General features: G+C 38.5%; 1 protein-coding gene across 1 annotated transcript in view; it reads left to right on the top strand.

The window, feature by feature from the left end:
- LOC138177291 (major urinary protein-like) overlaps positions 1–6,634 on the top strand; it is a 7,743-nt gene extending 1,109 nt beyond the window's left edge. Inside the window, exons 2-6 of the mRNA XM_069108401.1 lie at positions 723–856; positions 1,375–1,568; positions 4,274–4,381; positions 6,252–6,404; positions 6,612–6,634. Of these exons, the coding sequence (XP_068964502.1) occupies positions 723–856; positions 1,375–1,568; positions 4,274–4,381; positions 6,252–6,404; positions 6,612–6,634 (612 nt within the window). The remainder of the gene's footprint in view (positions 1–722; positions 857–1,374; positions 1,569–4,273; positions 4,382–6,251; positions 6,405–6,611) is intronic.
- The last annotated feature ends 11,429 nt before the right edge of the window (positions 6,635–18,063 follow it).

Genomic DNA, 18,063 nt, shown 5'->3' with positions numbered 1-18,063 from the left:
AGAGAGAGAGAGACAGAGAGAGAGAGAGACAGAGAGACAGAGAGAGAGACAGAGACAGAGACAGAGACAGAGAGAGACAGAGACAGAGACAGAGAGAGAGAGACAGAGAGACAGAGAGACAGAGACAGAGAGACAGAGACAGAGAGAGACAGAGAGAGAGACAGAGACAGAGACAAAGACAGAGAGACAGAGACAGAGAGACAGACAGAGACAGAGACAGAGAGACAGAGAATTTTTGTTAGGACCCCAGGAGAACTTGTGTGTTCCTGTGGCAATCTCCCTAATCCCCAAATAAAAATTACCAGTCATATCTAAATCCAAGATACATAGTAAGAGGGAGGGAAAATAATGTTATCACTAGAATAATGCCATGAAACACACAGTGCTAATATTATTAGACCCATTGGACAATTGAGCAAACCAGGACAACGAAAGGTCTTTTCAAAGAAACTTGCCAAAAGTCAGAGTGAGTTAGTATCAGAGTCAGACTAGAACTCAAATTTCCTAACTCCTAGTCTCTCTATCAGCTTCCTGATATATTATGAAGATAATGTGTAAACTACATAGGATTGGGGTAAAGATATATTTCACCTTTGAGGCTTCATTTTTCTCACTTGTAAAATGAGGAATTTGGACTATGGTCTTTCCCAGTTTAAAAAGACTATAGGCCTATAAGACTAGAGGTGTCTTTTTCCAATTCTCATCAAAACTCTTCCCCATAGATTATTGGAGATTGGTACACTGTTCAAGTGGCCTCAAATGTGACATCTAAGATTGAGGAAGGAGGCAGCTTATTGATGTTTGTGCACAATCTCAGAGTATATAATGGTCTTCTAAATGGTGAATTCTTCAAAAGGTAAGTGCTGCCTGTTTTAGTTGGTGGATTTGGAAATGGGGACAAAAAACTGGGTTAATAGTTCTGGGATCCTTTAACCCACACAGTCTGAGCCAAGAGTCCATTAGTGATGAAGTTCTCAGGATGAAGTTGGTTTTATAAACATTAAAGGCAACTGCTCAAGGAAACAGAAATTCACAGGCTTCACACATACTTGAAGCTTGTGTACAGTGGTGAGGGGCAATGTTGATTAAAAGTATTTTTATGTGAAATTTGGATCTTTTGAATCACCCCCCTGGGGGAACTATCATTTCCTTTCTATTCCAAACCTCCCTGAGTCACCAGGATCCATTTTGTGATAGAGATGGGATCATTGAGCCCCATTCTACTAAGAAGACAGAAAGCAGAGTGAGAGAGAGAGAAGAAAGTCACTCAACTCACATATAGGCAGAACCTTATATACCAATTGATGGGCAGCAACTTTGCTTAGAATTCTTTTCAACTTCAAAAAAATACTATCAATATTTTTCTTAATAAAGGATCTTTCTCTTACTCGTTGGCCTTGAAAGATGGGTTGAAACTGATTGTATGACATGGGAAACACTGGAAAAGGACCCCTCAGCATGGTGTGCCCACATCAGAGATGGTGCTGTGCTCTATGAGCAAAGCAGGACTGAAATAGTTCAAGGGAAATGCAAGATGTACAAATTCAGAGTATCTTCCCCGAATGATCGTGTGGACAATTGTGACCACCTGTGCTGGAACATTCCAAGCTTGAACTGATCTGATCAGCCATAGTGGGAGTCATTGAAGCTTGACTCTAGCATAGTGATGTCATTTTGTTCCTTGTCCAGAATGAACCAACCAACCAACCACACCTCCTTGAGATATCTGGGTAGCCTTGGGATTTGACCCAGAGGTCACAGGCTGTGGACATTTCAGTTCTTTTCTTAACATAATTTCAAATGGTTTTCCAAATCAATTGGACCAATTTGTAGCTCCAACAATAATGCATTTGTTCTATCTTTGTCTAGCAATTACAATCCTATTCCTTTATTTTTTGTCATCTATGTCAATTTGCTTGGTAAGAGGTAAATCCTTTTAAATTTGCATTCCTCATATTATTCCTTTCATTCAATATTCATTCCTTTGTTTATTAACACTTTGTAATTTTTTTTCTGACAATTTTGGTTATTTACACTCTTGTCATCTAAGTGCCTCACTGGAGAGAGCACTGGGCCTGGAGCTATGAACCTGAGTGCAAATTTGGCCTCAGACACTTACTAGCTCTGTAATCCTAAGTTGAATCATTTCACGTCTGTTTGCCTCAGTTTCTTTAAAATGGGAATAATAATTGCAACTACTTCTCATGGTTGTTATGACAATAAAACAGGGATAATATATGTAAAGTGCTCAGCACAGTATTTGGCACATAATAAACACTTTATAAATGTTAGTTTTTATTATTATTACATCCTTCAACTATTTTTCTATTGGGGAAAGGCTTTGGGTCTCATATTTTACTATTAGTGTCCTATATATTTTGAGTATCTTAAACTTAGATGTATCAGACTCAAAGTTCTTTTTTCTTCTCAGCTAACTGCTTCCTTTCTCATCTTAGCTATTGTATTTTGTTCAAGCAATAACTTTTCAGTTTCATTTTGTCTTCCTATATTCATGAAAGGTGCTTAATATGACATTCTGCTTATTTTTATTCCCATTAATATTCAACAATATAGCCATTGGAGATATGGTATAAATTTACAGTTAACATTGTCTTAAATCTAATCTCTGTCAGATTGTTTCCTCCCCCCCCCCAGAAATTCTTATCAAATACAAAGTTCTTTTCTTGGTAATTTATGTTTTTAGATGTACCAATCTCTGATTCTTCTTTGTCCTTTTTTCCCCTGATCTACTTTTTTTAAATCTTTTTTTAAATTTTTTTTTATTTTTTTAAGCAATAGGGGTTAAGTAACTTGTTCCAGGTTACATGGCCAGTTATTTCTGGGTGTGGTGCTAAGTATCTGAGCCTGGATTTCATCTCCAGGTCATCCCGACACTGGAGCTGGTGCTCTGTACTTGCTGAGCCACCTGGCCACACCTTTTTTAAATCTTTTTTAAAAGTTGAGTAGGAAATAGTTTGGATCATTTTGTTTATGTTGATTAAGTTGGGACATTTTTTTTTTGTTTGCTCTTCTCCTGAGATGTTTTGAGTACAAAACACATTTATATGTAGCTCTTTCAGTTTAATGAAGTTATATGTTTTCTCCACAATGAGCTTATTAGGAAAGGCAGGACATTAATATCCCTATTTGGAAATAAGAACTATAACTCTATGAAAGGTGGAAGGAATTGCTTGCCCAAGATCATATAGTCAGTTTGGGGAAAAAATCAGAATTTGAACCCAGATACAACTTCTGTTGACTTATGGAAAGTGCAGTGATTATTTCAAAGTACTTTTATGCAGAGCTACTAAAGAGAGAGCTGTTCTGTCTAATCAAGTATTTTCCTTAATTAAATATCACCATTATTCACCACACCAGAGATTCCAGATTTTCAAAGAATTCAAATTAAATTAAAAGCATTCAACAATTTTTAAATGATATTCAATTTTATTTTTTCTAAGAAGTGAGAAGTCACCTTAGATTCAACATTATTTATAATATTATTGTAAGCTATAGAAAAGTATACATTTTTGCAGATGTTAATGCATCAGGGTATGTCTTAGTAAAATTTCCTTTGCCAAAATGAGCAGTTCTTATAATCCTAATCTTTATTTCCAGGGAAAAAGGCAAATGCTTTCCAATTTTTTTGACTACTTTCAAAGGAGAAGATGGTGAACTGCATTTCATATGTAAGTATAAATGAACATCTCAGTATTTCTCCATATTATTCTGAAATGAATTAATGGACTCAGGGATTAACAAAGAAGTGCATAATGGTCAGAAACTATACAAAAATATGTCTTTGTGCAGATGTCTCTTCACTACCCTGTCTTAATTCTATCATGACTGCTCTGTGAAAAGCCTAGATCAGACCCCTTTGATCTTCTCACTTCATCCTTACAGAGCCCTAGAGACCCTATTAGCCCTTATGTTATTGAAATGGAAACTAACTCACCATGTAGTCTTGCACAGGTGTTTTACCCTGTCTTGGTCTCAGTTTCCCTGTCTATTAAGTGAGATTGTTGGATTAGATGGTTTCCATTTCTAACATTTTGTTACTCTAGAGGCATCTAAGAGGAGTGGTGAAAAAAATATATACATCTGTCAACAAAATTGCAGTTTGTTTGGAATGGCAGTGCTTATGATGGAATTGAGGTTTCCAGAAAAACTTTGGGAATGGTCTTTGCATGAAGTTTAACTATGAATAAGTCTCGTCTTTTCCTTTGCTCCTCTAGTTTCAAAATCCTGATGTAATCTTTTGATATCTTCGCAGATGATGGACTTAATGATTTCTCCATTCAAAGTGTGGATTCTCAACATTTGATATATATATTGTATAATTACAAAGATGACGAGGTGACTGTTTGGGGAAAACTCTATGGTATGTATCATATGATCCTGCATTAATATTCTTCACCTTCTCTTTTTTCATGTAAAGAATAATAAAGAAAAACAAATGGTAGCATTGTAGCATTGTTAGTGGCCCAAACCACGTTTGACTACAATTTACAATGCCTGAGATCATGGGGGAAATTAAAGCTCCCCAGTACATCAAACTGTCCATGCTGATCTTCCTTTAGAAACCTCCGAAGCGACTCTGAGCCTACAGTAGAATTCAAACTCTATAAGAGACAGGTCCATTCATTTTTATCTTCATATTAATATCTAGAATAATATTTGGCATAAAGAAATGGTGAGAGAGAGACATAGAGAGAGAGACAAAGATGGAGAGGTAGAGACAGACACAGTCAGAGAGAAGACAGTGTAAACCTTTCACTCTGTTCTGAAAAAATGGTAAACATGAATGAATCACTTTCTGTGTTCACCCCAAGCCTCTAAATACTTAATGAAATGTTAGGGGGGAGGCCACTGACCTACTACAGAACCATTAAGTCTATTTCTCTTTCCCCCTGCCTGCTCTATTTTTGTCATTTTGGGCTGTCCTCAATGAATGGTGCATATAGGTTGGCAATAGAATGGTTAATCACGTCTGTCCTAAAATCAGATTTTAAAGTCAGGCAAGCAGAAAGGTAAAATCTCCTAAGAGATAGAAATAAACTTTGGGAAGGATACACTCCTCCTTGGATTGCTGCTGTGGCAGCTGTTTGTTCTTCATTCTGGAAGAGGAAGATGATGAGATAAAATGCAAGTGAATCGGATTTAAGTTACAGAGGGCTGTGCAAACTTACCAGCCTCATTTTATCCTCTGAACCATCTGCATCCAGTGATCAGATATAGATCAGGAAAACCAGAGATGGCCTTGGCCTTTTCAAACTAAGGTCTTTAATAGGTCTCAGTCTGACTGAGGCAGCATCCATTCAGTGAGTAATGCTTAATAAGAAATGAGGCAAAGAAAGACCTTTAAAAAGAAAAAAAGCCTGGAAAGGCAAGACCCTCAGTGTTTCTGGTCAAAACATTCATTCTGAGCCAATCATGGTCCAAACAATGACAAAGCTGAACTTGGTCTGTGACCCATTTTTGTCCAATTAATGAGATCCTGAGTGATTTGGGGTATAGGCTCTTCTTTAAGAGAAAAAAAATCAAAAAGTTTGAGAGATTAAAATTTACATTCCCTTTGAGCAGAGTACCAGCAGGTAAGGGTTTGACACCCTAATTCTCTCTCTTTGGGAGACATGGAAGGAATGAGGAGAAGGACTATGAGGTTAAAACTTCTGGAATCCTAATGGTTTCAGCAATGTGGACCCTATCCTACGTTTCCCTGACAGCCCAGATTTTCTCCTAATCCCTCCCAGTTTCTCTGTCTCTGAGATGACTGTTGGTCCCCCACGTTGGGTTCCCCTGCATTCTCATCTCCACCCCCTGGATTTTCTATTCCCCCATGAAAATTTATTTTTTATTTATGTTTCATATTTCTTGTGTAATAGCTGTTTAGACCTTGTAACTCCAGGGGGGTGTCACACTTGCATTTACTTATTTCTAAAGATGTTTCTTTCCAGTAAACTGTCAACTCCTTGAGGGAAAGGACTAGCTCTCCTTTGTCTTTTCATCACTAGTGTCTCATATTGTACTTGGCACATAGTAGGTGCTTAATAAAGGCTTGTTGATTGACAGACTGATAATCAACAGGAATTTTTCTTTCCTCCTTTATTAAGGTTCATCAAATCCTGGGGTCATATGATAGTTCCAATTCCCAAAGTTATCAGCTTAGTCACCCAAATCAAAGGACCTTTCCCCTGTTTTCTGCATTCCACTTTCATCTAGCTACCTCCTTTTCTATGTATTGTTAAAAGTGATCAGTGAGAGAGACTTAGTAGCCATTTTCACTTTCACCCTAACTATAGGCCGAGAGAAAACTCTTCCAGAAGAAATAAAGAAGAAATTTGAGAAAATATGTGAAAGTTTTGGAATTAGGAAGGATCAAATTAGAGACCTGTCCAATGACGGTAAGTTCTTCTCAACTCTGTCTCTAATTCCCCATTTTCCCTGTGAGATCTGGAGGAGAGAATTCCATAAAATGGAAACATGCCCAGTTTGACTCCCCTTGTCCTCTCCCAGATAATCTTATTTGCCTTTTCCTCTGGGATAGTGACAAAAAGCTCTGAGAAAGATTCATGTTGGAATATCATTGGTATCCTGTTTTGTCTCCACAGATCGATGTCAGAAGCTTAGATAAAGAACTTCACCCTGGCAGGCAAGTTTGTTATCTTAAACTATGGGGTTATTGCCTGAGAGTCCTATTTCTTTAGAAAACCAGAAAAGGTTGCTCTGGTTTCCAACTACATAAAGTGGAATAGGTATAGATCAACTTGTGAGACCCTACTGGATTTTGGGTGCTGTTAGAGTCTTCAGTAGTGCTTGACTTGTCCTTGGTCATCCAGACATTTTCAAGTAAAGATAGTGCTTAAAATGGAGTTGTGAGGGTGATTCACACTCTTTTTTTTCTTAAGGGCTATTTTAATTCTGTCCCTTCCCTCTTTTCTATCTTGCAAAATTGATGTGTATAAGATTAATATGAGGATGTGGAATGGTCAGAGGGATGAGACTTGGAGGAAGGTATGGACAGGGATCAAACCAATGGATTGGATGGAGTTTCAGAGGTAGGATATGGACTGAGCATGCAGGTGGGATTTTGGGGTGGTGGTTGGAATGACAATCTGGATGTGTAATACATTCAATCTAATCCATTAAATGCATCCATCTAATTCAAGAAGGATTTTTGTTCTTAGCAGCCTAAAGTTGTCTGTATTTGTTTCCATCCTAAGGGTTATAGGAATAAGAATTATTTTAACTGGCTGCTTTTTCATTTTTTTCCATTCATTTTTCCAAATTCCATTCATGGTGGGTTGCCTACTCACCTCCGACAATATCACTGGATCTCCTGAAGTCCCTAGCTACCTTCTTATATGTCAAAATTACCTCCAAAATTTTTTTCTTCCAGGATGTGAATTTTTCATATTTGTTCCTCGTTCTGTCTCCTATTTCCAATTCCTAACTCACTTTGTGATATTATGTAACCAGGATTCTTTCACTTTCTCACAGGAATTCCTAGGATGAACCAACCAGTTCTACTTCCTCTAAAGAATTGTTAATATGGGTGGTGAAAATTTCTACTGGCTTTCTCTTCTCTCATCCAAAGTCAAAGGGAATGCTATTCCCCTCCCTGCTCTGCCTTCTCAGAACTCCTGCCCACAAATGTCTAATAAATGATTAATCCAATACAGTGTGTCTCATATATATTTGGGGACCTGGGAAGGAGGGTAGAGATTGCATAGCAGTAGTAGGATGCAGTATTGTTAGGTATATGGGAATTCACCAAGGCTCCTAAACTGACAGAATTTTATCCGTACATGATATTAATGCCTTTTGCTTTTACATGATAGTTATAATATTTATATGGCACCCATTTATCCTATGATCTTTCCTTACAACTTAGTACAACTTCTAGCTATCCTCTCTCTCCCTACCACCACTAGAAACCAGCTTCATACTTACAGAACTTTAGATTGGATGCTCAGGAAGATTACCCTCAAAGGTGCTAAAAATATTCTGTGGAACTATTCTCTAAGGGTAAGGTGCCCTTACCCTTAATATTTATCCAGCAGACACAATTAACATGTAAAATGAAACAAAGGCATATACTAAATTATCCAGAGTAAGAGTACCTAGAATAACACAGTAAGAAACTAGAAGTAAGATGAAGCAATTCTTATTCATTTTTCTTTCTGTCTTTGGTTGGTTAATGGCTGGTTAATCTACTTGGAAGCTGTCATACCCAGCCTTCTTCTTTCTTGAAGTTTTTAAGCCCATTCCTTTCTCACCACTCATTCCTGAAAATTTTTCTGAAATGATCCTCTTCATAGTTTGAAACCTCCTCTTTCAATTGTCATGGTGTTCATTCACATCTTCAGACTGACCAGTCTTGTGCTTCTTGAATTTGGGACTGTTGAAAGCCTCAATAGTTCCCCTACCTTCTATCAAAACTTCTAAGAGAAAACTGACCATCAGTTAATAGAAAGTTTTCCCTCAGGCATGGAAACCTCTTCCTGTTTAGCTATATGAATACTGCACCATCTTTGCCTTCCCCACAGAATTGCACCCCCTTTTGTCATATGTCTGAATAGGGAATAGTTTTTTTTTTTACCTGTTATAGTTCATGTGTGGGGGGAAAGAAGGGAGGACAGTCTGAGATACATGAAAGTACTAAGTAGAGGACACAACATCCAGAGTTTGAAATATGAATCAGCCAGATTATTTGTGTTGACTGTCTTTGGTACACAGGAAGAGGACAGAGACTGGGTAGTTAGGATAAATGGGAGAAAGCACAAGGTAATTTAATTCTATGATGCTATTACCTATGGTTTGTACTTTGGAGTATCATTATTGTTGACCTAAAAGTTCAGTTAAGGGAGACAAACAGACTAGGTGACATATACTTATATCATTTATTCCCTTAAAGGTAGCAGATGCATGCTGCACAGAGCCAGAACATAAGTTCTGACTGTCTGACACAAGAATGACAAAGTATTTTATATATGTTTTAAAACAATTCCAGGATGTCTGTGTCCTTCAGATTCATGGTTTCCATACGTTTTTACAAAGGAAGATTTTTAGTTGCATAAATTTGTAAATACAATCAGACAAGACAATTAACAAAGTAATGTCAGTTGGAAATTATGATCCCAGGATATCTGAGTTTTCCCCCATATGGAGTATACCCCCAAGATAAGAGAAATCCCACTATTCTGACTGCAGGCATCTTGTCATGAAGGGGAAGACTACACATTTTTTTTTTACCTTATCTGGTTTTTCAAGTTACTGACATAGGAAAGGGCATTTTTAGAGGAAAGCAAAGGGGTCTGATTAATTCAGTCTTTGGCTCTTATTGAGGTCAATAAATGATTAGAAGAAATAATTATTGTCACTATCTATTCTATCTTGAGAGATATTCAATTATTTTAGATTTGGGTTGTTTTCTGTTTTTTTTTTTAGTTCATTGGTATTATGATGGTATAAACCTTAAGCCAGGGTACCCAAAGCTCTTTGAGGCAGATACTGGTTTCAATTTTTTTGTATCCCCACACTTTGCCATTTAGTAAGTACTTAAAAAGTGATATTTTATCTGTTCTTTAAAAACAAGTTTCCTCATTATTATAATGATACTACTTTTTTCCACTGAGATTTGTTTTTTGAGGAGGCACTCAGGGTTGGCATTGCCTAAGAAATATCCTTTATCTGCATAGAAGTCTAAATTCTCGGATCACATTGCCTAGAATCATAGCAATCATTGAGTCACAAAATCTGAGAGTTAGAAGGGACTTCAGTGGGTCATAATGTCTAATCTCTACATGATATTATAACAGTAATGAGATATGAAACTCCTTTTGTATTGCTAAACTAAGAGGCACTTAGCACCTAGTTCAGATTAAGCCTCTGTTAAAGAAACAGAAGGTATGAACTCCTGTCTCCTGTTGCTGATGTAACAGGAAAGGGTTGGCTGAAACAGGAAGCTAATGCTGTGTGTATATAAGGAAAGACCCTGGCTGGGACAGACCCATCTTCTTAAAGGATCTGAGGAGGCTGAAGAGGAAAACCTACCTACCCCCCACCCCATCCAGACTGGAGAGAATGATTTTGATTTTGAAAACATGTATGGAGTGATTTTTATTCTGGGAACCAGCTGAAACTTCTGCTGAGTCCAAGGGCCAGCTGGAGCTGACAAAGACTGAGCAGGCATGACTGTGAAGGATTAAAGACTTCATCTGTTTGTGACTTTGCTAAGCCTTGACTTACTGGGAACAGAGACTGTGAAGGATTTGAGATGGACTGGACACTGTGAGCTCCAATGTGGAGCAGGAAATACACAGAGAGCTGGACAAGGACCTGGGAGCTGTCTGCCTTTGAACCCAGGTGATAGTTTGGTGAATCCAGGTAGGATCTGGGACCATGGAAGGGGATACAGGGAATCTGAGAAAACACCCCAAGTCAAGCTTAAAGAAGACTTTACTTGGATACTGTTTACTGATTGAGAAATTGTAAATTTACTAGTGACCTAGGAGTGGAGGGTCTGTGTATTTTCTGATGATTGAATAGTGAAAGATGAAGGATGATTAAATGACTGAGTTGACTGATTTGATTGACTAAATGATTGTACTTAGTGATAGATGACTGAATAAGTGACTGATTGAATTAACTTAGTGTGCCCCATGAGTGAATAATTTTAAGTATTGTAATTTATGATTGAATTAAGGATTTTGTGAATGCTTGAGTTACTAAATGATTGTTCTTTGTTCAAAACTTTATGACCACTGTAGTGGAAACTATGTGGCAATTTTCTGTGATAAGTTCTTGTGAATGCTATATTTTGATTTTCCATGATAAATTTGTGACATTGTGAATGCTGTACCTTGATTTACTGTGAATGTTTTGCTCTGATTTGTTATGTGGAATGGAGTGTTCACCATACTATGTAATCAGCACCTTAAAAACTGTTCACAGTAGCATTCTTCTGGAAAGCTGATAGTGCAGGGCATTACAAATATGAATCCCCACTAAACTATGCTTCAAAATTAGCCATCCAAGCTTTATTTGATGACCTAAAAGGAAGGGAAATCTATCATTGCTTGAAGCAGTTAATTACACTTTTGGATGCCTCTAACTGTTAGGAAGCATTTTCACACATCAAGCCTAAATCTTCTTCTTTGTGATAGCTACTTTATGTTCTTGATTCTTGCCTCTATGACCAAATGGAGTAAGTATAATCTCTTCTCTATATGACAGCCATTCAAATACTTGAATACAGCTCTTATTTCCTTCTTTAATCTTCTCTTCTCCAGGCTAAGCATCATCAATTACTCCAAATGATACTCATATGTCATCAACCCAAGTCCTTTTACAATCCAGTTGTCCTACTCACTACATTCTCCAGGTTATTAACCTCCTACTTAAACTGTGGTATCTCAAACTGAACACAGCACACCAGATGAGTTCTGATTATGGAATTATGACTTTCCTATTCCTGGAAGCCATGCCCCTCTAAATGTAAAATCAAAATTGCATTTGCTCTTTTATCTGCTGCAACTTGGTGCTGACTCCCATTGAGCTTCTAGTCCATTAAAACCACTAAATCTTTTTAAGATTGCCTGTTGTATATCTATACCTCTTCATGTATACTTTTAAAGTTGAATTTTATACCCAATTTCAAGGCTATGCATTTATCCCTAGAATTTTGGATCCTGACTGTCATTCATTGTGATAATTCTCCCTCTTAGCTTTGTGTCATCTACAAATTTGATGATCATACTATCTCTGAATTCTCTCAATTTTCTTGGATGCCAGAGAATTGGGAAAACTGCCAGTGTTTTTTGGTTTCCCAAGGCTTACTCCCTACCTCTATAGCATGGGACCCTTCTTCATGGAGGGAATCCTGGTCCCTATACCCTAGCCTTCAGGACCCCTTTTTCTTCTGGCCTCGTGGTCACCAGATCCTTGAAGCTGGACTCAATGGGACTTCCCTGAGATTTGTCCTAGGTTAGAACTGGTCTCCAAGATCTTGAATAGGAAAACTTTATGCCTAACCTCAACAGGATCTGGAGGATCAAGGAAATTGTTGTAACTTACTTCAGTGTGATCTAGAGAACCAAGAAAAATTGTAAAAGTTCAAAAAAAAATTCTTAAGGTTCTTCTTACTGTAGTGTTGGCTCTGACCAGACTAAGGTTACAGTGAAAAGTCAGAACAGCTAAAAGAATTTTAGCAGATTCTGAGATTGATCATTAAGGAGTTTTGAAACACCACCTTACAATTCTGTCATTCCCTTCCCCCACTCCATAACCTTGAGTCAAGAGAGTGCCCCAGTGCAGGGACTACAAACAGCCCATTGTTTTCCTGTCAACCCCTTTCTTCCCTAATCAGATTAAGAGAAGAGAGTGTTGGAGAATGATAGGGAATTTGTGTCACCCTCCCCCGCCTTTGAAGTTACCTTCCCACCTGGGAAAAGAAAGGAGTGAGGAGGGCCAGCAGCTAGAGCAGGGTCCCACCAGCAGTGACTTTGGCCCCTGGGCACACAGTAGCCCACCCAGAAAGCCTTTAAGTGTCACACTGGTTCAGCGCATCCTGCTAGCCATCACCACCATCCCCAGCAGCTCTGGGGATAGAGGAAAGTGAAATGGGTCAAGGTAGTATAAGGTGAGAAGCCAGTCAGCCTTGGCAATTGGTAAACCCACCCTAATATGAATAATTTTTACATGATATGGAAATGCAATTGATGTCATCTGAAGTTTGTTTAGTATTTATTTACTTTGGTTTTTTTTTTTGGAGGGGGGAAGGCAGGGAAATTGGGGTTAAGTGACTTGCCCAAGGTCACACAGATAGTAAGTGTTAAGTGTCTGAGGGCAGATTCAAACTCAGGTCCTTCTGATTCCAGGATCAGGGTGTGCTGTTCACTGTGCTATCTAGCCACCCTACATCTGAAGTTTGTTTGTGTTACAGCTAAAACAATTTGATTATCACTTAAGAAAATTTAAAGATTGTTGGTTTTTGTTTTAGTGCTAAGATCTAAAGCTGGTAATTGATTATGGTGTGTGTGTGTGTGTGTGTGTGTGTGTAAAGGAGAGGATGAGGTGAAAGCCTCATCCAGATTGATTCTGCCCATTAAGAGTAATCCTCAGGGATAGTCAAATGGCATAGCCCACAGCAGTTCTAAGGGTAAATGTGGTGAATAGGAAATCCCTTCTCTGGGGTCCCTGTCAAACCCCCTTTATTTTGTAAACTTTCCAAAAAAGCTTGTTTGGGTTATGGAGTTCCTAAACAATGAACTTGGCTTACTGATAATTTGCAAGTATATAGAGATGATCTCTAACAATTGGCTTTTATACCAAGACAAATTTAAATTTTAAATGTAACTTCTTGGAAATTTCTCCCCAAACTGTAATTAGTAAAACTTGATGTTTGAGATGAAAGCTCATGGCATGGTAACTGATTTTATTTTGAGTTATCCGATAGATCATAATAATCCATCCATAATCAATAGCCAGTAATTCGCCATCTGAGAGAAAGGTCACAAGCTACTCAGAGAGAATATGATTCAAGTGGAAGTCTGCATCTAGAAAAGCTGAGAGAACAATTTAAGCCTCAGTTTAAAATGGAATTTTCGTGACTCAGTTTCCCTATTGTGTTCCTTTGAAAAGGAATGTTACCCACCTGGCTATTCCTGAGTCTGGCAATGAGTTTGAACTGATACTGCATGGTTGGAAAACTGTGAATTATCTGAATTCTAAGGATGTTTTATCCTGTTATACTTGGTATAAATCTTATCCCTACTTTATCCTTTTATAGCAAATTTCTGTAATCAGAGCAAGTGGTCAGTAAAAGATATAAGTGCAATGCAAATGTGTGAGATCTTGCTGTTTTGAGCTAAATGTGTAGTCATTCCATATCACAAATTACTGAAATTAAATCAGAAACATCTTAAGTTTGGTTTAGGGAAGAAAATTTCAGTGCAATCAACTTTCTTGGAGGGAGATAACTTAGTTGGTCTAATTATTACTTAAATATCCTCACAAATTGTTTGTTTTAACTGAGTAAAAGTCAGTCTCTGGCAAATTAGTTTATGTAACTTTTGAACCCAGGAGTGGAAAACTTCTACCTGCAAAATAGTATCTGATCCTCCTAAGTGAAATGGAGTCAGAGTGGAAGCTTGGGGAAGTAACAAGATCAGATAGTCCTGTCAAATGTAAAGGATTTTAATGTGGTTCTTGCTTTCTTTCTTTGTTTTCCCCCATTCTGACAGCGCTTTTCCTTCTCACTATATTTACTTCTTAGTACATATAGAACTAGCTTGTCAGACTTGCTTTTCAGATTTGAGTCTTCCATTCAACTACAGTTGGTAGCAAACAATTGGTCCCAGCAAATGTCCCCTCTTATTCCCCCTGAATGCAGCCTGTGCTTGGTTGCAATCAACCTCTCTGGGACCCCCTCAAGACAGGGTCAGTGCTACATCCCTTGCCATCAGGAAGCAGTTTCAGAAGCCAAGACCTTCACCCCTCACCCCAAAAGATTTGGGGATCCATTTGTTTAAGGTGGAAGAATGGGGCACTAATTATGAACACCTAAAAAGTCCTGAACTTTCCCACAAATTTCTGGAGCCCAGTCCCTCAATCCAGATCCCTTTCATTCACCTGAATTCATGGCATCCCAGTCAATAATCCTTTTAATCCCCTTTCACTGTGGTTTTCAGGACACTTAATTCCTCTCATTGTATCTACCTGGCCACCCCAGGCTACTTGCCACTCCTTAATCCCATCCAGATCTCTCCACAAATTTTCTGTATAAAATGTCAATCTTGCCATCATTAAATTGCTCAGATTCCTAAAATCTGACTAGCTTGTATTAGCAGCACAATAAACTCACTAATTGGATTGAAAGAAGACTTGACACTGTCTTATTATATTTTTTGGAAAGAAAAACACCAAAGGGCTTATTTTCAGGGGAGGGCTTATGTTGTCCTGCCTCAGCTCTCCTCCACAGCACTGCTCTCAATGGCGCCAGCAAGCAAATCACTGGGGAAGAACAGGATGATGCGCTCACTGCTGCAGCTCTGATTGGATGCAGCTCGGAGCGCAGCGTGTGTTTCACCCGGGGGGGAGGTGGGGGGGAGGAGGGGGAACGGTGCATACAGAGGGTACCGTAATGTAGCGTGTAGCGCAGGGGATCACCTTCACTACAGTAGCAATCACAATAGGGCTTATTTTCGGGGGAGGGCTTATTTTAGAGGAATCTTACACAGTAAGGGGAGGGATTATTTTCGGGATAGGTCTTATTATCGGGGAAACACGGTAGCACCTCTAAATCCCCACATTTTATCAAAAGCTTTCCTAAAATCCAGTTGAAGTATATATCCACAGCATTTCCTTCATCTACTAGTTTGGCAATCCTCTGAAAAAAGGAAAGGAAGTTAGTCTGGCATGACTTGTTCTTTAGGAAGCCATGCAGACTTTGTGCAATTACTGCTTCCCTTTCTAGAAACTGCCAACCATCTTTTTAATGATATGTCCTTCAATTTTCCCAGGAATAAAAGTGAAGCTCACTGGTCTATAATTTCACTGCCTATTCTTTCCCCTTTTTGGAAAATTAGGACATATGCCCCTCTCCAATTATGTGATATTGCTGCCACTTTCCACAGTCTTTTAAATACCACTTTCAGTGGCACAGCAGTCGTATCTGCTCATTCTTTCAGAACCTGAGGATGTCATTAATTTAGGATGGATGACTTAGGGATATCATGGATAGCTAGGTGCCTTCTTACTAAACAAACCTTTTATTTATCTTCAGTCACAGTTTCCTAGTGGCAATTGGTGGCACAGTAGATAAACTGAGTGGGGCTGGAGTCAGAGAGACTTGAGTTCAAATCCAGTCTTATATATTTACTAGTTGTGGTCCTTGGATCAGTCACATACCCTTTGTCTTCCTCAGTTTTCATACCTACTAAAGAGGGAAAATGATAACACTTGCCTTGCAGGGATATTAGAACACAATAGGCATCATATATATAATATATATATATGCTTATTACCTTCCCTCTTGGTTTTTTTAATATTATAATTTCCATTTTAAAAGTCAGTTTAAAAACTGCTTGGCTGAAACCAAAAAATCATGCATTTTTTCTTTGTCTGTATTGTCAGTTATGATCAGCCCATCTTTCCTAAGCAAAAACCTTATCTCTTTTTTGTCCCTCTTTTTGTACCATATTATTTTTCAAACAATTGTTCTCCTCAGGGAAGGGGAGTGAAGGGAATATGTATTTACTAAGAGTTTATTATGTACCAGACACTGTGGGAAATACTTTTATAAAAATGCCATTTGATTCTCACAGCAACCTTATAACATAATTATCCTCATTTTGTGAGGAAAAAAAAAAAGCTGAGACATAGAAGGTTAAATGACATGTGCAGGATCACATAGCTAACAAAGTCTCAGGCTTTATTTGAACTCATGTATTCCCCACTCCAGGCCCAGAGCTCTATCTATTGCTTTACCTAGCTAGGTGAATTAGCTTAGCTTTCTTCATAAGTCTCAGCTCAGTCTAAACTCTAGCATTCTTGAAAGTGCTTTTATGCCACCATGGTACTATGCTATGGTAATATTTATATACTGTTATTCTCACCTTGTCTCCATTTTCCATCCATTTTTTTAAAGCAATCGGGGTTAAGTAACTTGCTCAAGGTTACATGGCCAGTTATTTCTGGGTGTGGTGCTGAGTATCTGAGCCCGAATTTGATCCAGGTCATCCCAACACTGGAGCCAGTGCTCTTACTCACTGAGCCACCTGGCCGCCCCCCATCCATTTATTTTTAAATATAGATTTTCCTTTCAAAGTGTCTTATTTTTTTTTTTAGGAAGCCACTGTTGTTTATTGAGTAGGGCAGTGACATGGTTAGACCTCTTTTTTTTTGAGAATTTTTTTCTCTATTTTTTATTTTTTAGTTTACATCATTCATTTCCACAAGGTTTTGAGTTACAAATTTTCTCCCCATTTTTCCCCTACCCACCACCCCAAAACAGCGATCCCTCTGAATATCCTTTCCCCCAATCTACTCTCTCCCACATCTTCCCCCATCCCCGCTCTGACTTTCCAGTAGGGCATGGTGGATCTCTATGCCCCAGTGCCTGTATCTCTTATTTCCCAGTTACATGTAAAATAATGATAATAATATATAAGTATAAATAGATATATTTAAACATTTGATTTTAAAACTTTGAATTACAGATTCTTTTCCTTCCTCCCTCGTCACCCACCATTACTAGGAAGATAAGCAATTCAATACAGGTTGTACATGTGTAGCTATGCAGAACATTTCCAGAGTGGATATATTGTGAAAGATTGACTATATTTCCCTCCATCCTATCCCACCCCCCACTTGTTCTATTCTCTGCTTTGATCCTGTCCCCTTTTAAAAGTGGGTGCTTCTAACATCCTTCCCCCCCCAAGGTTGCCCTCCCTTCCATCATCCCCACTCTCATCTCCTTCCCCCCTCCTCTCCTGTAGGGTGAGATACCCTATTTAGTGTGTATGTCATTCCCTCCCTAAGCCAAATTCAATGAGAATAAGGTTGACTCATTCCATTTTGCCTTCCTGTTCTTCCCTTCCATTTTAACAGTTTTCTCTTGCCCCTTCTATATGAGATAATTTACCCCATTCTGTCTCTCCCCATCTTCTTTCATTATATTCCTCTCTCACCTCTTAATTTCACCTTTTAAGTATCATTAAATTGGTCCTGTGCCCTCTGTCTATTTATACCTGTACACATATATACACACACTCACATATGTATTCATACACCTACATACCCTCTTACATATGGGGTTTTTCCAGTTACTAAAGCTATTAGTTGGGTGCCCTCTCTGAAGCCTCCACATGCTCTGGCAAACTGGGCATGCACCCCAGGACCTCCACCCTAGACAGAAATCCAGATCCAAGCAGGTTAAAGCAAGAACCATTACCCCTAAGACTGGTCTCTTGGTCCCCCTACAATCTGCAGTCCAGGAGCTCTGAAGCAGCCATGTGGCAGTGGATGCACAGCCATGGAGCCTTGGCCACTTCTCCCTCC

Source organism: Petaurus breviceps, unplaced genomic scaffold (genome assembly GCF_028583685.1).
Source record: "Petaurus breviceps papuanus isolate PSGF00001 unplaced genomic scaffold, PetGlider_PUasm1.0 90383, whole genome shotgun sequence".
NCBI lineage: Eukaryota > Metazoa > Chordata > Mammalia > Diprotodontia > Petauridae > Petaurus > Petaurus breviceps.
The sequence above is the reverse complement of the archived record's forward strand: the minus strand, read 5'-3'. Positions and strand labels throughout refer to the sequence as shown.